The sequence below is a fragment of the Polyodon spathula genome, chromosome 15, assembly GCF_017654505.1.
Source record: "Polyodon spathula isolate WHYD16114869_AA chromosome 15, ASM1765450v1, whole genome shotgun sequence".
Taxonomy (NCBI): domain Eukaryota; kingdom Metazoa; phylum Chordata; class Actinopteri; order Acipenseriformes; family Polyodontidae; genus Polyodon; species Polyodon spathula.
The window spans coordinates 32145648-32163371 of NC_054548.1; the positions used below are offsets into that span (position 1 = coordinate 32145648).

At 45.9% G+C, this 17724-nt stretch overlaps 1 protein-coding gene across 1 annotated transcript in view; it reads left to right on the forward strand.

Moving 5' to 3' along the window:
- LOC121327900 (cystathionine beta-synthase-like protein) overlaps window positions 1-17724 on the forward strand; it is a 120756-nt gene that overhangs the window by 22777 nt on the left and 80255 nt on the right. Inside the window, exons 2-4 of the mRNA XM_041272224.1 lie at window positions 2365-2573; window positions 3157-3263; window positions 10590-10724. Of these exons, the coding sequence (XP_041128158.1) occupies window positions 2371-2573; window positions 3157-3263; window positions 10590-10724 (445 nt within the window). The 5' untranslated portion in view covers window positions 2365-2370. The remainder of the gene's footprint in view (window positions 1-2364; window positions 2574-3156; window positions 3264-10589; window positions 10725-17724) is intronic.

A 17724-nucleotide genomic window follows, 5' to 3' on the forward strand; every position in this document is an offset into this window, starting at 1 on the left:
GTATTGACAATGTCGACCCAAGGGACTTTTTCAGCCTGAAAAAAGAAACAAGGACCAGGGGTCACAAATGGAGATTAGACAAAGGGGCATTCAGAACAGAAAATAGGAGGCACAAAGAGTACAGTTTACACAGAGAATCGTGAGGGTTTGGTACCAACTCTCCAGTAATGTTTTGAAGCTGACACCCTGGGATCCTTCAAGAAACTGCTTGATGAGATTCTGGGATCAATAAACTACTAACAACCAAACGAGCAAGATGGGCCGAATGGCCTCCTCTCGTTTGTAAACGTTCTAATATAAATCTGACTAACTTTGGCCCTTACATCAGAGTGAAGTTGTCAGCACACAGGTTCTAGAGGCACATCATGCCACGATCAAAAGAAATTCCAGAAGCCCTCCAAAAAGAAAAAGTTCTATCAGTCTGGAAAGGGTTATACCAAACCACAGTCAGAGCCATATTGTCCAAATGGAGAATGTTTGGGACAGTAGTGAATCTTCCCAGGAGTGGCCATCCTGCCAAAATCTCTTCAAGAGCAAGGCGTAAAATTGTCCAGGAAGTCTCAAAGAACCCTAGAACAACATCCAGGGATCTGCAGGCCTGTCTTGCCTTGACTAAGGTCAGTGTTTATGACTCCACCATCAGAAACACACTGGGCAAAAATGGTATTCGTGGCAGAGTAGCAAGGCGGAAACCACTGCTCACTAAGAAGAAAATGAATGCTCGTCTCAAGTTTGCAAAAAAGCACCTGGATGATCCTCAAGAGTTCTGAGGATTTATGGACAGATGAGTCAAAAATTGAACTTTTTGGCCAACATGGGCCCCGTTATGTCTGGCAAAAACCAAACACTGCCTTCCACAGTAAGAACCTCATACTAATGGTCGAGCATGGCAGTGGTAGTGTCATGACTTGGGGATGCTTTGCTGCATCAGGACCTGGACGACTTGCCATCATTGAAGGAACCATGAATTCCGCTCTATCAGAGAATTCTACAGGAGAATGTCAGGCCGTCCGTCCATGAGCTGAAGCTGAAGTGCAGCTGGGTCATGCAGCAAGACAATGATCCGAAACACACAAGCAAGTCTACATCAGAATGTTTGAAGAACAAAAAAATGAAAGTTATTGGAATAGCCTAGTCAAAGTTCAGACCTAATCCCACTGAGATGTTGTGGCAGGACGTGAAACGAGCAGTTTATGCTCAAACCCACAAATGTCACTGAGGTGAAACAGTTCTGCGTGGGGTGGGCCAAAATACCTCCACGGCGCTGTGAGAGACTGATCAATAACTACAGGAAGCGTTTGGTTGCAGTTATTGCTGCTAAAAGTTGCGTAACCAGTTATTGAGTCTAAGGGGGTGATTTACTTTTTCACACGGGGGCATTGGGTGCTGCATAACTTTCTTTAATAAATAAATGAAATAAGTATCAACATTTTGTGTTATTTGTTCACTCAAGGTCCCTTCTATCTAATATTAGATTTTGGTTGAAGATCTGATAACATTCAGTGTAAAAAAAAAAAAAAAAAAAAAAAAAAAAAAAAATGCAAAAATGCAGAAAATCAGACAGGGGGCAAATACTTTTTCACGGTAGTGTACCTGGAGTATCATTCTAGCAACAGAATGAACATAAGAAAAATAAAACTATTTGTCCAGTGGGCAAGGTATAACAGCAAAACTTATTGTCCCTCAAACAAATCTTGTCCCGGGCGTTGGGCGATATGAATTGCACACCCCTGCATTCCTTACTGACTTATCAACTTTCAGCACATTCCTACATTTCTATTGAAGATTCTGCTTGCAAGATTTAAAACCAGATTACAGTTAGGAGTGGAGGCTTGTTCAAGGGATACAGAAAATTTAAAACAGAATTGCTGTAGCGAAATGTAAAAATAATGCCTACTCACAAGAACCCCAGAAGAATGTGCCCGTGACCATAGAGATTTCATTGTGGAAGACAGCAAAGGAAAGATAGTACAACGTAAGTGTGCAAGTACTGTCGATTAACTTAACTACTATACATATTTTGATAGAAAAGTATATAAAAATTGAAAGCCCCAGGAAAAAAAACCCCAAAAAAACATTTACATAAAACTTGAAAATAACTAAAAATAAGCACTGAAAAATGAAATTGATAAAAACTGAGAAACAGAAGCCCTGTGTATATTCAATATATGATTGAGTTCAAGAGTAAGACTGTGAGCTTGCCCCATATGCTGGTCTTGATGTTTCTAAAAAATACCATATTGTAGCCCTGGAGAGAGTTCAAACATAAAATTATTTTAGTCCACATGCACCGCTATACCAGGAATAGGTATTAAGGTTGTTGAAAAAGGTAATAATAAAGCTAATGATTTATTGAATTATCAGGTAAAGATGACTTCTGTTCCATCCAAGACTGAAAGCCCTACCAAAACCTGCTCCCACTCAGCCAAATTCATCCAGAATGGAGTGAATGGAGAGGAGACTAAAGGAGAAGGTCCACGGGAAAGGAAGTGGATTCGCCCTGATGCCCCCAGCAAGTGCACCTGGAAACTGGGGGCTCCTATTGCAGAGTCCCCTCACTTTCACTCAGAATTGTGAGTTTTCAGGCTTCCAGGCTTACACTTCCTGCCATACTTTCATGAGCTCCCAACGTGATTTCCAACGGCATATGTTGACAGACATATAAAAATAAGGCGGGACCTGCCAGGACTGAAAGGGTTAATTACATATTTTGCTTCTGCTCAATTCCCAAAATGTTCATTGCTTGTGAGGCTATATAGGGGCAATGTGTGGGAAAACACTTTGAAACTACAGGTTACAATAGGGTCAAGAGGAGCTCATGAATGATTACACTGCAGTTCTGGCTTCATTGTATGCTTTAGACTTAGCTAGGCTTATTATTTAAGAAGTGTAGCAATATTAACTAAGCTCATAGTAGGATATACAGTACACCTACACCTACAGTACAATGAGGATCTTATTTCCACCCTTTTTTTTCCCCCCAACAATTACACAAACCTTGTTTCTGTATTGAAGGGAAAACAATAAAATGCATATTCTTTTTAAATGAGTCTTATCTGTGATTAGCATATATCTTGAAATGTTTTTTTAAGAACTATACAGTAACAGTCAACACATTCCTTTTAAATTCAGTGATTGTTGCCTCCCATCCCACAGAACAAAAACTCCGAGCATCATGCCAAACATTTTGGAGAAAGTGGGCGACACCCCACTGGTGAAAATCAACAAGATTGGCAAGCATTTTGAGCTGAAATGCGAAATGTGTAAGTAATCAGGAAAGTTCTGACCAGTTTGGGGCCATGAGGATGCTGTAATAATGGAAGGAAAATGTAACAACCAGTCAGCCAATTCATGGCATTTCTACCAGCTTGTCTGAAGACTTTGCTCCTTGAGTCAGGGGCCGTATTCACAAAGCTGACTTAAGTCTAAGACCAAAAAAAGGGCTCAAGTTGCTTTTGCATGACTTTGTTATGAGTGAGTCTTAGTCCGTTTCACAAAACGAATTTCTGGGGGGTCTTAGTGTTTCTGCCCTCAAGCAGCGTCTTCACTGTCTTCCACTCGAGAGAAAGCCTGAGGGACAGATTGATAATTTAGCTTTTTCACTGGGACTTAAGAAAAATCATTATGTCATGTAAATATCAATAATGTCAAGTGTATATTTTATAGAATTTCGTTATTTTCTATTAAAAAAAATACATAATTATAATTTTAAACTGAGCTGTTGTATCTGTTTATATGACTATCTTTCTATTTGCTTTTAGATGTATATCCCTTTAAGAAAGACGTACTTGGTTTTAATGAGATGCAAGCATTTTTAGAAACAGGATATAGTTTCTGGTAATAATGGAGTAACCAGACAGAGGGGAAAACAGGTGAAGAAACAGTAGTAGGACACACAAAAAAGGGAACACAGGCAGTATATTTGTTTTATAGCTGTGGAAAGCTCGAAATACATTTTTGCTAAAAAAAAAAATAAAAAAAAAAGCAAAAAACAAAAAACGCTGTAGGTAACAAACACAAATGACAACGGAACTGGTATTACTTTGTGTGCTTACCTCTGCTAATGAAGTCTTCATTCCTCTCAAACCGTGCTTTTGGTGCTGTTTGTTATAAATTAAACATAGATGTACCGCCGAAGTACAGCTATAATGTTAATGGTATGATCTACATTGCAATAACATATTTTAATACTGTAATACAAAAAAAATCACATGTAACAAAGCTGGAATTGCATTGCTTCAGTTAGTTGATGCAGATATAGCGGTATGTAAAATATTTGTTAGGGTTTCAAACTGACTGTCTGTTAAACCGGTATCAGCATCTTAATCAATTCTCATCTGGATGATACGATCACCTGTGGAGCCATGACAGGAAAAAAAATAGTTTCAATGGCAGATCTGGACCGCAGTCTTAAAGTTAAGACCTTACTTAAGACCAAAATTCCGTTAAGCCTCGTTCCTGAATAAGACTTAAGTCCAAATTGACGAATTATGACCAGTCTTAGACAACTCAGCTTTGTGAATATGGCCCCAGAAGTCTGATGTTAGTGTGAGGATTTGCAGTGCTAGCCAGTGCCATGGGGTAAAAGTCTTGGTTGTAGTCACCAAGTGTATTGAAACTTTCTACATTTAGGCAGGCAGCACTGGCTCAACCTTAGATCTGGTTCCCTGTTCCAGAATTGCCAGAGATTTCAGAACATTGTAAACAAATATCAATAAATACTGTGTGTTGCATAATACTCTGCAATATTAAATGGCTAAGTCTTTAACATCCAGTTTCTTACATTGTGTTATCCCTAGCAATGGCCCCTTATTTCTTATACAAATGACATTTTCAAATACAGTACAGCCTTGTGGATTAAAATGTTATGATTCTTTCAAATCACATCCTGGTTTCTTTTAGCGCGGGGACAAAAAGAGTTAAATATTAAAAAAACCCAAAACAAAACAACAACAAAAAAACCACATATGTAGTCTGTGGAAAATGTATCGTGTTTGTATTCATTCATAACAGAATGAATAAATGATCAAAAAGATATTGTAGACAGGAAACCAGTGCATACATGGCACTTTCTACTGTACACAAGAGGGTTCATCTTCATTCTATAAGAGGTCATTTTATGGGGGTACCAGAATGAATGAACATTAGTAAATGTTTGAATCAATTTTGACTGTTAGTTACTGTGTTATTTATTAATTAGATTGGGTTTCCAAGGTATGGAATGTATATGTAGCTTTGCACAACAGAGGTCTCTAATTAGAGCAATTGTGTTTTTTATTGTAAACTGTACCTTACCGTTCATATATCCCCATACTTGCACAATGCTGGGTATTTCTAGGTAATCGGGCAGAATTGAAATATATGGCTATTCCACTGTGTGCCACTTGCTGAGCCATCAACACTCTGTAAATAGCAAATCTGCAAGGAAAACTCAATTGATAGACTGTACTGGATGTGGGTGGTTTCATTGTTTGCCAGATACAAGCTCTAATCCTTTGAACTCAACATGACATTCACAAGAGCTGGATTTACATAAGTCGCAAGTTATTTAAATCTGAATTAAGATTACCAGGAAGATTACATTTTGCCAAGTGATTACAATGTGTGGAAAAGAATGGGGATATAAAAAAATGGATATTACCATTACCCTGGTTCCCTGAAAAGACAATGACAACCATTACCGAAAGGGAAGAGCTTCTCTGACCGTCAATCACTGAGCATATATAAAGAAGCTGTCCTATTAGGGCCCTGCTGTGAGGGGGAAGTCCCTCCCACATCCTGTTGAAGAGGAACATCCTCACAGTAGTACATCGCCATTTTCTTTAGAAAACAGAGGTCAGCAGGGAACCAGGGTTATGGTAATAACCTAATGTTCCCTTTCAATTCGAATGACAACCATTACAGAATGGGAAGCTGTACCAAAGCTGTCATGGCTCCAGATTACCGACAGTACAGCCTCGCAGCGATAGCTTCAAAGCCCACATGACGCCTAAGGGCATGTCGCCTGCAGCACTCTAGAGCCCAAAGAAGGTCTCGTTCGGTTTGTAACATCAAGGCGGTAAAAACGTACAAATGTCTGACTACCTGTCCATGTAGCAGCATTGCATAACTCATCCAAGGAGGCGCCATGAAGGAAAGCCCACGAAGTTGAACTGTCTCCAGGACACTGTCCTATATTAAAGAAGTTTAATATAATTTCAGTCGGGCAAGTCACCGGATCGTGACCTTCGGCAAGACACCAGTCTTGGAAAACTTTCCATTTATGAGTACTGGGCTCTAGTGGTCGGCGCCCTAGCAGACTGTAGTGTTTCTACTACTGCATCTGGCAAAACTCATCTGAATAGATGGCTCCATTCAACAGCCAGACCCAGAGTTGGAGCTGGGCTGGGTTCGGGTGCCATAATAGCCCTTCCGCTTGGCTCAGGAGGTCCTTGCGCAGCGGGAGCTGCCACGGCTGATCTGACAACATGTCTGAGAGGAGAGTAAACCAGGGGCGTCTCGGCCATCTGGGTGCAACCAGCAAAACCTGTGCTCTCTCCACCCTGATCGTCTTTAATGTCAGGGGTAGTAATGGTAGCGGAGGGAACGCATACAATGGCCCCTGTGGCAAGGGGTGAGCTGGCGCGTTAGGGTTAGGGTTAGGGTTAGGGTTAGGGTTAGGGTTAGCTGCCACGGCTGATCTGACAACATGTCTGAGAGGAGAGTAAACCAGGGGCGTCTCGGCCATCTGGGTGCAACCAGCAAAACCTGTGCTCTCTCCACCCTGATCGTCTTTAATGTCAGGGGTAGTAATGGTAGCGGAGGGAACGCATACAATGGCCCCTGTGGCAAGGGGTGAGCTGGCGCGTCTACTCCCAGGGGGCCCCTGTCTCTCTCCATGGAGAACCATAGGGAGCAGTGAGTGGACTCGTGCAGTTCGAAACCTCTCCCAAATCTGTTTCACCACTTGAGGATGCAACCTCCACTCCGAGCTGTCTGGAGCTCTTCTGGACAGGAGATCTGCTGCCTTGTTGTCCACATCGGGGAGGTGAATTGCCCTGATGGAAAGCAAGTTTTTGTTCGTCCAGGACAGGAGTCCTGCGTGCGTGGTGAAGGCCTGGTGAGCGCAGGCTGCCTTGGTGGTTTATGTAGGCTACCAATGTGGTATTGTCCGTCCGGACCAGCACATGCTTGTGCAGCTAATTGCTGGCGAAAATGGAATAACGCCAGGCTCACTGCTTGCAGCTCTTGCACATTTATGTACGCTTGCTGCCAGTGTCCCTTCCACTGACCTCTTACTCCTCTCCAATTTCAGACCGCTTCCTAGCCCAAGCCTGAGGCGTCTGTAGTGATCACTTCTCTTCTGTGGGGGGATCCGAGGAGAGATCCGAGGCGCAGGTTGTTGAGACAGAGCCACCACTCCAGTGTCTTCTGGCATTGTCTGCACACTCGCACCAGCCGCTACCGATCTTGGACTGGGTGCACCTTGAGCATATTCACCCAGGTTTGAAGCGGGCGCATTCTCAGCAGCCCTAGTGGAAGGATTCTTGAGGTGGCTGCCATCAGCCCCAACAACCTTTGATATACTTTGACCTGTAGGAGAGCATCCTCTCTGTGGCCTCCAACGACCGAATCCTGTCTTCCGACAGTGAGGCAAGCATGCTCAGAGTTCAGTTTGATCCCCAGGAACACTGTGGACTGAGACAGTACAAAGTTGCTTTTCTGTTGATGTATTGAGAGCACTAACTTCGCCACATGATCTATGACCTGTTTTGTCTGCGTCTCTGCGTGTTTTGACTGCGCACAAACTAACCAATTATCCAGATAGTTTAGGATCCGAATACCCTGCAGCCTGAGTGGAGCCAGTGCGGCATCCATGCACTTTGAAAATGTGCGGGGCACCATCAAGAGGCCAAATGGCAGCATGCAGAATTTGTATGCGTTGCCTTGAAAGGACTTTCTTTGCGTGGGACGGATCGGAATGTGAAAATAGGCGTCTTGCAGGTCGATCGATGTGAACCTGTCGCCCGGTTGGACGGACTGGAGGATACGCTGTGCTGGCAACATGTTGAACTTCCTCTGTTTTGAAGTTTGAAGTTGAGGACCCTGAGGGCCATAAATTTTCTGAAACCGCCATCTCTTTTGGGCACCAGTAAGTACCTGGAGTAGAAGCCACTGAGGTCATCGCTTGGACTTACCAAGCGTACAGCGTTCTTCCTTTGAAGATTGGCGATCTCCTGTTGGAGTATCGCCCTCGCTGGTTCGACGATGGTGAGGAGCACATTCTTGAAGGGTGGCGGACCTGTGTGGAATTGTAGAGCATATCCGTGTATCATAGTCGATAGCACCCAGGAGTCCTGGGTGCAGCCTTGCCATGGGTCTTTGCCGTCGGTCAGTCTGGTTGTGGGGGGGGTTTGGTGGCAGCCGGGACCCCTCAAGGGCGGTCTCCCTTGGGCTTGGGAGTTGACGGGTCTTTCTTAGGCCCCGGCCTCTGTCTCCAGCCGGAAAACCAGTTACCTCTGGCCTGCGGTGGTCCCCTGCTGCTGGCCCTGCCTCTGCCTGCTTGCCTACTCTGGGGTGGAGGGTGGTGTTCAGACCCTTTTACCCCAGCAGGCTTCGAATGCCACCTTGGGTGCTGACTGTAAGCCGGAAGGCATGAAAACTTCGAGTCTACCTCCGTGGCCTTGTGGGGCCTCTCAAGGCTCACATCAATGGCCACCCCTGAAGTCTGCCCTGGTGTAACGGGTGCATCCAGCAGCACCACCTTCTCGGTCTCCACGACCTTGGCTTGTGTCAGTCACAAATGCCGGCGGGCAGCCATCATCGGTGCCAGTGATGTCCCTGATGCCTGACCTAACTCCCCCATTTGGTCAGTCATCGTCTTAGCCACCGCATCGTCTTAGCCACCTGTGTCTACCTCTGTAGGTCTATCCTGCAGCCTGTCCGCCAACTGGTTTTGGTAGAGTACCAGTATGGCCATGGTGTTCGCTACTCGCACTGACAGCGCTGCCGACGCGTATGCCTTTTTCAGGGCATACTGTGGGTGCCCTTTCTGCTGGAGGAAGCGGTTTCCCTTTCCCTCCTGTTCTGCCGGCCAGGGGACATCCATGGCTGCAGCTGCACGCTGCATTAGTGCCCGGAACTCCTCCCTCTGTGATACGTGGGTCAAGGGCAGCAAGGTGCTCCCCACTGTGGCCTGCCTGACGGAGGTGGCTGGGTCTGAAACATTCGACCTGGACGCCGTGAAGGACAGCTCGTCTGGGCTAGGGGGGTCTAGGCAGAGGGGATGGGGAACGAGACTGTGGGGGCTGGGGCTGCCCGGTGGTAGGGGGCTGCCTGCCCTGACATTTTAAAAGGGTCTCCAGTATGGTCTGCTGAGCCTTTACAGTCACTGCCAGCTCCGCGAAGCACCGCTCGGCCGAGCTTGGGCGCCCTCTAGGCGACTGCCGGTGATCGTCTGCGCCTGCATGGGGAAGGGGAGCGAGCAGTGCCTGCGTGGCGACCTCCTGTCCCCTGGAGAAGGGGCGTGGTGCCTGCGCAGCGACAGTCTGTCCCCTGGTGAGCGTCCCCTTGAGTGGTACCACCTCGGCAGTGACCATCTCTCCTCCCCCGAGAGGTGTCTGTGCCTCTGTACTGGTGGTGGGGAAGGGGAGGGTTCCCTGGTCACTGTAGCAGGAGGGGTCCTAGACGACCTCTGCGGAGGCTCTTGGACCACCGATCTCATTTTCCCACGGCTTGAGGAGAGAGACTGTGCTGGGGATAGGGCTGCTCTCCGTCGCTTAGTTCTCCTCTAGTAGCGCGGTTGGTGCCAGGCTGTAGATGGCTCCGAAGGGGTTCACCCATGCCGAATCAGTCGGTGCCAGGAACGGTGATGAGGGAAGTGCTGTTGGTGCCGAGTGAATCTGCGCCGAGGTTGGTGCCGCTGTGTAGCGCGGTCGGTGCCGGGCTGTAGATGGCTCTTTTAGATAGTCCCCGGTGGCATGTTAATCAGTGCCAGGATCGGCGTCAAGAAAAAGCACTGTCGGTGCCGAACAGTTAGTGCCGAGTGGACCTGTTCCAAGGTCGTTGCCGATGGTAGGCACGTTCGGGACCAAGCTGTAGGCAGCACGAAGATGTTTACACCAGTGCTGGGTCAATTGGGGCCAGGTGACACTGTTTTTCTCAGCCTCGCAAGTCAGCAGGAAAACCGTGGTCAGTGCCGAGGTATGCCGATGATTCAGGCGGCGTAGTCGCTGAGTGCAAGCGCAGCCGTGCTAGGAAAGCCTGAGGCTTGACAGGGGCGCTAGGCCCGAGCTGTTTTTATTTTATTTATTTATTTTTTTATAGGTCACTGTGACCGATTTAAATAGGCGTAGGGGATGACGCCGCAAGCCGCAGAGTCTCTCTACAGCACCACAACAGCTGTCCACACGGTGTATCAACTACATGAGGCCTCCTGTAGTGAGAAAGAGTAATAGCTGCTGATAGGGCAGCTTTTTTTATATATGCTCAGTGATTGACGGTCAGAGAGGCTCTTCCCATTCGGTAGTGGCTGTCATTCGAATTGAAAGGGAACAGTAGGTTAATTTTGTTGTTTTTTTTTTATTCCCCCATCCCCATTATTCCTATAGTGGCGAAGTGTGAATTCTTCAATGCAGGAGGCAGCGTGAAGGACAGGATCAGTCTGCGCATGGTGGAGGATGCAGAGAGAGATGGCCTTCTGAAACCAGGAGACACCATTATTGAACCTACATCTGGGAACACTGGTGATTTACTTTGTTCAGTTTTGCTCCAATTAACATGTGAACCATTTAAAGAGCAAGTAGCGGGGTTCTGAAAAAATATAGCATTACACGTGCCCAGTGCTGCTACAACATGTACTGTACATGCAATTTTTTTTCATTAACATCCTGACTACTTTTTACACTATAACTTTAAAGTCTGTTTCAAAGCTTTGTTTTAAAAATTGGATGTTCTAGTCAGTGCACTGATAGTGTAAGGATTATTGATCGTAGGTAACGCAGCAATACCGATCCATGATGTGGCACGAAACAGAAAACTTATTTATGTTTATTTATTTTTTTAATTGTTGTTTTTGCAGTGATTTAGAGGACAGATCTCAAACCGCAGTGCACTAGAGCTGCTATTTTTATATTCAGACTTGCGCGTCATGTCACAGGCAAGATGGGGGACATCTGATTACAGCAGTGTAGAATATCTTGTTCTTTATGATACGTAGTACAAGAAATATCTTGGTAAAGAATACAAACAGAAATTATGGGAAAATGATGAAATCGGGGGGGGGGGGCACTTTATCATTTTGAAATAAACACACTGTTTTGACTATAGGGTTTTGTTAAATGTCCGGGTGTAGTTTGTAGAATGTACATAACATAAGATACCGCAGCCCATTAGAAATATAGACTGAACTACAAAACAAAATGTTAGGTTACCGTAACCCTGGTAATTGCAGAGCGCTCAGAGCTGCCGATAGGCACCTTCCTGGGATGATGCACTCGGTCCCACCCACCAAGGGATTAAAACAGTCTCCTGAGGAAGCCGTTTCACTTTTTCCATTCTACCCGTGAGGGTGACCGATGCGAACTTGCAGAGTTGGTGGTCATCTTTTCAAGGAACCAGGGTTACGGTAAGTAGCCTAACATTCCCTTTCAATTCAAAGCTGACCACCAACGACATTATGTATGGGATAAAGTACACCAGAGCCGTTGCGAGGGAGAAGGAATGGCAGCATCTGATGGACTCATCAGAACGGCATAACCCAAGGGTTATTGTGAGTTTACACCCTCAAGGACCCTTGTGTCTAATGAAGGTAGGGCAGGATCTACCACATTAAGGCAGTAGAACCTGGAGAGAGTGTGCGGCATAGCCCAGCTAGCTGCAGTACAAATAGCGGATAGCGAGGCCCCTCTGAAGTGGGCTGAAGATGTAGCCAACCCTCTAGTGGGATGTGCGGGTTTCCTCCCAGGTGGGGGCAAGCCAGCACCATCATACGCAGTCGAGACTGTGTCCACAATCCAGTATAACAGACGCTGCTTGGAGAGGGGTTGTCCTAGGATCTGTGTCCCATGACAGACAAACAGGTGGTCAGATTGACACAGAGCTCTTGTCCTATCCATGTAGCATCTCAATGCCTGGAAATTCAATCTCATCCTCTGCTGAAGCAATTGTGGGTAGTGGAAGGACTGCAGTTCCACAGACTGATTAATGTGGAAGGCAGGGTTGGTGTGCAGTGACCCTGCATGGACAGCGCCTGCAGCTCACTGACCCACTTAGCAGAGGTGATAGCCACAAGGAAGGCTGTCTTCATCAACAGATACTTCAACTCTATGGTGTATATGGGCTCAAACGTGAGAGCCTCCAGTACAATATCAAGACTCCATTCGGGGACAACAGTCCTCATGGGAGGGCGTAATCACCAAGCACCTTTAAGAAATTGGGTAGCCAAGAAATGCACACCCGGAGAATCTACGGGGGGCATGGCATGCACAAATAGCTGCTGAATATAACTTCAAAGTGGAAGGTGACCCACCAGCATCAAGCAGTTCTTGCAGAAACTGTAAGATAACTGGCATAGGGAAAGAGATTGGGTCATGGCTTCTAGCCAGACACGAAGCTTTAAAATACCTCCACTTGTAGGTGTACAAAGACCTTGTGGAGTCTGCTCTAGCGTTCTGCAAAATACCCACAAGTGCATCTGATAGCCCTAGTGGTCCCTTTCAGGGGCCAGACCCATAGCCAAAGAGTGGCTCTAGCCTGACTCGGGAGATCAATGCACAGTGGGATCTCCCAGGGCTGGCCATGTAACAGCTGGCACAGGGTCGAGAACCAGATTCTCCTAGGCCACCTGGGGTTCACTAGGAGAATTGACGCATCCTCTAACCAGACCTTTTTGCCTAAGCGGTGGAGAGAGTACAACAGGGGGTAATGCTTCATCTCCGCAGTGGCGAAGAGATCGTCCTGCGCCCTCCCGAATCGTTCCCAAATGCGCTTCACTACCTGAGGGTGGAGTCGCCACTCTGACTGAAGGGGACCCTCCCTCCGCTGCCCAGTTCCCCGCTCCGGGAATGTGCGTCACCCAGATGGACAACAAGTTCCTCTGAGCCCACATGAAAAGCCTGAAGGCAATGCGATGCAACCCCGAGGACCATAGACCACCCTGGTGGTTGAAATACGCCACCATTGTTATGTTGTCCGTCTGGACCAACACACGCGTACCTCTTAGCACTGGGAGGAAATGGCAGAGAGCAAGGGAGACCGCCTGCAGCTCCAGCATGTTTATGTGCAGGGATGTCCAGTGGTCATCCGTCTAGCAGCACAGTCTTATCTGAATCAGGGACCCTGGCTTGCGACAACCACAGCTGTCTGTGAGCCACAATCAAGCTAGCCAAGCTCCGGCCAAGAACTTGCCTCTGGAAACCAGAGATCTGCAGCAGCGTGCCTGACAGGAGATGTAGCTCCATGACCACCAGCTCAGGGAGCTGGGCCTTGCGCAGTACACTGTCCATATAGGCCGTCTCCTTCGCTGCATATGCCTGCTTGATATGCGTTTCTGTCACCCTGCACTAAAGGTTCAGGCACACTGGGTCTCTGGCCAACCCACCCACCGGCAGGGCCTTAACCAGGGCCACGATGATGGAGTCTACTGGGGGAAACCCCACTAGGCCCAGCTTTTCCACGCCTTCTATAGAGGCAAGCGGTACGGCCTACTTCAGCATGTTAGCACCTGAGGCTGGACGATCCCAGGAGGAGCGTACCTCCTCCATGAAGCCCAGAAGGCCGGGAACTTTTGAGGATGAGGAGCCATCTCATGCGTCCGAGAAAATGGACTGGCGTGGTTCTGTTGTTGGTGTCCAGGGGACCTACAGCAAGGCTGCAGCGCATCTCATCAGTGCTGAAACTGAGCTAGACAACATGGGAGTGCTGGCTTCCGAATTCTTCCTCAGCCACATCCCCAGAGGCCACTATAGAAAGCATTTCCTCTTGCACCAGCTGGGATGCTTCTTCCCATCCACCATCTCCCCTGGGAAGGGGGTGTATGGCAATTGGGGTTGCAGTGGATCTGGGACTGCAGCTGGGGCCGCAGGTGACTGTTTAGCCGAGAGCTCCAGGACCTGGGCCATCTGGGTTTTGAGGTCATAATGTCCCTCGCCTGCTTCTAACGATTCACCCTTTTCATCTGCGGAGATGGGGAGCGACTACTGGGGGCCTGCACATCGGGGATGTCCAGCAGGGGGTCCTGGGACAGATCATGGAGGGGCTCCGGGGCTCCAAGAGCTGCGGACGGTCTGGCCCCCGAGGACGCGGAACTCGCCCTTGTGACTCTCTCTAACCTATTCTCCCATACCGGGGGCTGAAAAGCCACACAGATGCTGCAGGCCACCTCTCTCTCTCTCTCTCTCTCTCTCTTGAGGACCAAGGTGGCATGTTGTACACCCAAGCGGGATCTTTGCCTTGCAGGCTGTACAGGGGTGGAACCCCGACTTGCCTGACATCAGTTCAGTGTTCTCCATCGGCTGTGCATTGAATGCCGCTTCCATTGGCTGTAACGAGTGCTCAAGCACTGATTAAATAGTGCACACTATGCATGGTGTTTTTGTTGCAAGTAACATTGTTGAGATTGTTACCAATAACACAATTTGAGATTATATGAATGTGTACAGTATATTTCAGCTCTTGCACAAGACTCTTCGGTACAATTGAAGTCCCAATCTCTAAATTACAAGCGCTATAAAAAGGTATCATTGTAACTGTCAGCTCTACAATGACAAGATTTATAATCAATGGATTCTACCACCATGCATGAGATAGTTATAAATATCTATTATATATAATATATAAGTATAGGATAAGCAGGTTACTTGAAACACATTGTTTTGTCATTGTACCTTATTTGTACAGTACCGTATTGCATTCCATACCTACTGGAAAAAGTATTGGAAAAGTACAGAGCAGTTTCGAAGCAGTTTGAAAGCAGGTTGACAGTTGCAGAAGAAACTAAACTTCAAAAAAAAAAAAACCTCAACATGGTCTTCAAGCCTGTAATCTGTGACACCTGCTTGATGTGGGAAATCCGAGAAAACCCAGCGGAGCTAAACCAAGTGTGCGTAAAGTGCCGCGCGATCCAGGATTTGCATAAACTAGTAAGTATGCTAGAAATGGAGCTGGAGGAAGTGAGAAAGCAACAGGATCTTGAGGAACTGGCACACCCACAATTCATGGAAGTCTGCATCACCCCTAACAGACTGAAAGCCACCAGGGAGATAGAAGGTCAGAACAGCTGGGTTCAGGTAGGCAGAAGCAGGGAAAAAAAGAAACTTCGTCAAACACAACCACCAGAAATCAAAACAACCAACAGATTTGAGTCACTTCAGAATTGTGATGAGCAGAACCAACAACAAGAGAATGAAAGGAACAACATCCAGGACCCCATTGACAGTGGTGACCAGACAGCAAAAAGAAGGGAGGTCATGATTGTTGGGGACTCCATATTGAGAAACACAGCAAGTTCAGTTCGCAGTTTGGACCCCCTTACTACAACAGTGTGCTGCCTTCCGGGAGCCTCGGTCAAGCACATCACTGAAAACGTGGACAGGCTCCTAGAACGAACAGGAGACGACCCGGTAGTAGTCGTCCACGTCGGTACAAACAACATTGGAAGAGACAGACCAAAATCCCTGCAAAATAAATTCAGAGAGCTAGGAAGGAAATTAAAAGAGAAAACCAAAACTGTGGTATTTTCTGGTATACTACCAGCACCTTGCAAAGGACCATATGGACAGCTGGAAATAATTAATCAAAACGCATGGCTGAAGACGTGGTGCACACGGGAAGGCTTCACCTATCTTGATCATTGGACCACATTCTACAACGAGGACTATCTGTATAGACGGGATGGACTGCATTTAAATAACAAGGGAACTAGTCTACTCGGAGAAAAGATCCTCGAGCAGGTTCGGAAGCATTTAAACTAGAAAGGAAGGGGGGAGAAATCAACAAAAAAACAGAAGGGAGACCGCATCAAAACAAGAACAACAACTCAGGTAAGACAACCATTAAATGTATTTATCTAAATGCTAGAAGTATCAGAAACAAAATTCTAGAACTTGAAGCTACTGCACTAACAGGTAACTATGATGTGATAGGTGTTACAGAAACGTGGTTATCTGAGAGTGATGGGGACGAATATAATATTTGTGGGTATACACTGTATAGGAAAGACAGGCAGGACAGAAGAGGAGGAGGGGTAGCGCTATACATAAGAAACAGTCTTGAAGCCCAGGTGTTAAACCTGGACAAAGAAAATAAAACCGAATCAATATGGGTCAGAATAACAGACAAAAATTCAAAAGGCATAATAATAGGAGCATGCTATAGACCGCCAGATTCAGACGGTGAGCAAAATAATCTGTTATACAATGACATTAGAAATGTGTGTAGCAAAGGAGAAGCCATACTAATGGGGGATTTCAACTTCCCCCAAATAAAATGGGAAAACCCGGTGGGTAGCGCGAAGGATGAAATAGAAATGGTGGAAATGACAAATGACTGCTTCCTAACACAATTTGTGAAGGCACCCACTAGAGGGGAGGCATGCCTTGATTTAGTCTTTTCAAATAACGAAGATAGAATAACTAAAACAGAGGTCAGAGAACCACTGGCAAACTCAGACCACAACATGGTCTCATTTGAAGTGTTTTTTAAATCCCCAAAAGTAAAGACTAAAGTTAAGGTTTACAATTTTAGAAAAGCAAACTATGAAGGCATGAAACAGAGACTAACAGAAGTAGATTGGAGTAAAATAGAGAAAACACCCACAGAAGAAGGATGGTTGTTCTTCAAAAATGTAGTACTAGAGGCGCAAAACAATTACATCCCTAAAGTAGACAAATCTAAATGTAAAACTAAATTGCCAAAATGGTTTAATAGATCAATTAAAAAAAATATTCAGAGAAAAAAGGCACTTTACAGAGCATTAAAAAAGGACCAAAAAGAAAGTACACAGAAAGAGTACACGGAACTGCAAACGCAAGTCAAAAAGGAAGTTAGAAAGGCCAAGAGAGAAATAGAAATGAACATTGCTAAGGGAGCTAAAACCAATTCCAAAATGTTTTTCCAATATTACAACAGCAAGAGAACATTCAAAGAGGAGATTAAATGTTTAAGAGATACAAATGGCAAAATCGTAGAGGAAGAAAAAAAAAATAGCAAATATATTAAATGATTACTTTTCACAAGTTTTTACAAAGGAAGATACTGACAACATGCCCCACATGTCATCCAGTTCCTATCCAGTTTTAAATAACTTTAGCATAACTGAGGCAGAAGTGTTAAAGGGACTAGGAGCTCTTAAAATAAACAAATCCCCTGGGCCGGATGAGATCCTCCCAGTAGTACTCAAAGAAATGAAAGAAGTAATTTACAAACCGCTAACCAAGATCATGCAGCAGTCTCTTGACACAGGGGTTGTACCGACAGACTGGAAAATTGCAAACGTAATACCGATCCACAAAAAGGGAAACAAAACTGAACCAGGTAACTACAGACCAGTAAGCCTGACTTCTATTATATGCAAACTTATGGAAACTATAATAAGATCCAAAATGGAAAATTACCTATATGGTAACAGGGTCCTGGGAGACAGTCAACATGGTTTTAGGAAAGGGAGATCGTGCCTAACTAACTTGCTTGATTTTTTTGAGGATGCAACATCGATAATGGATAATTGCAAAGCATATGACATGGTTT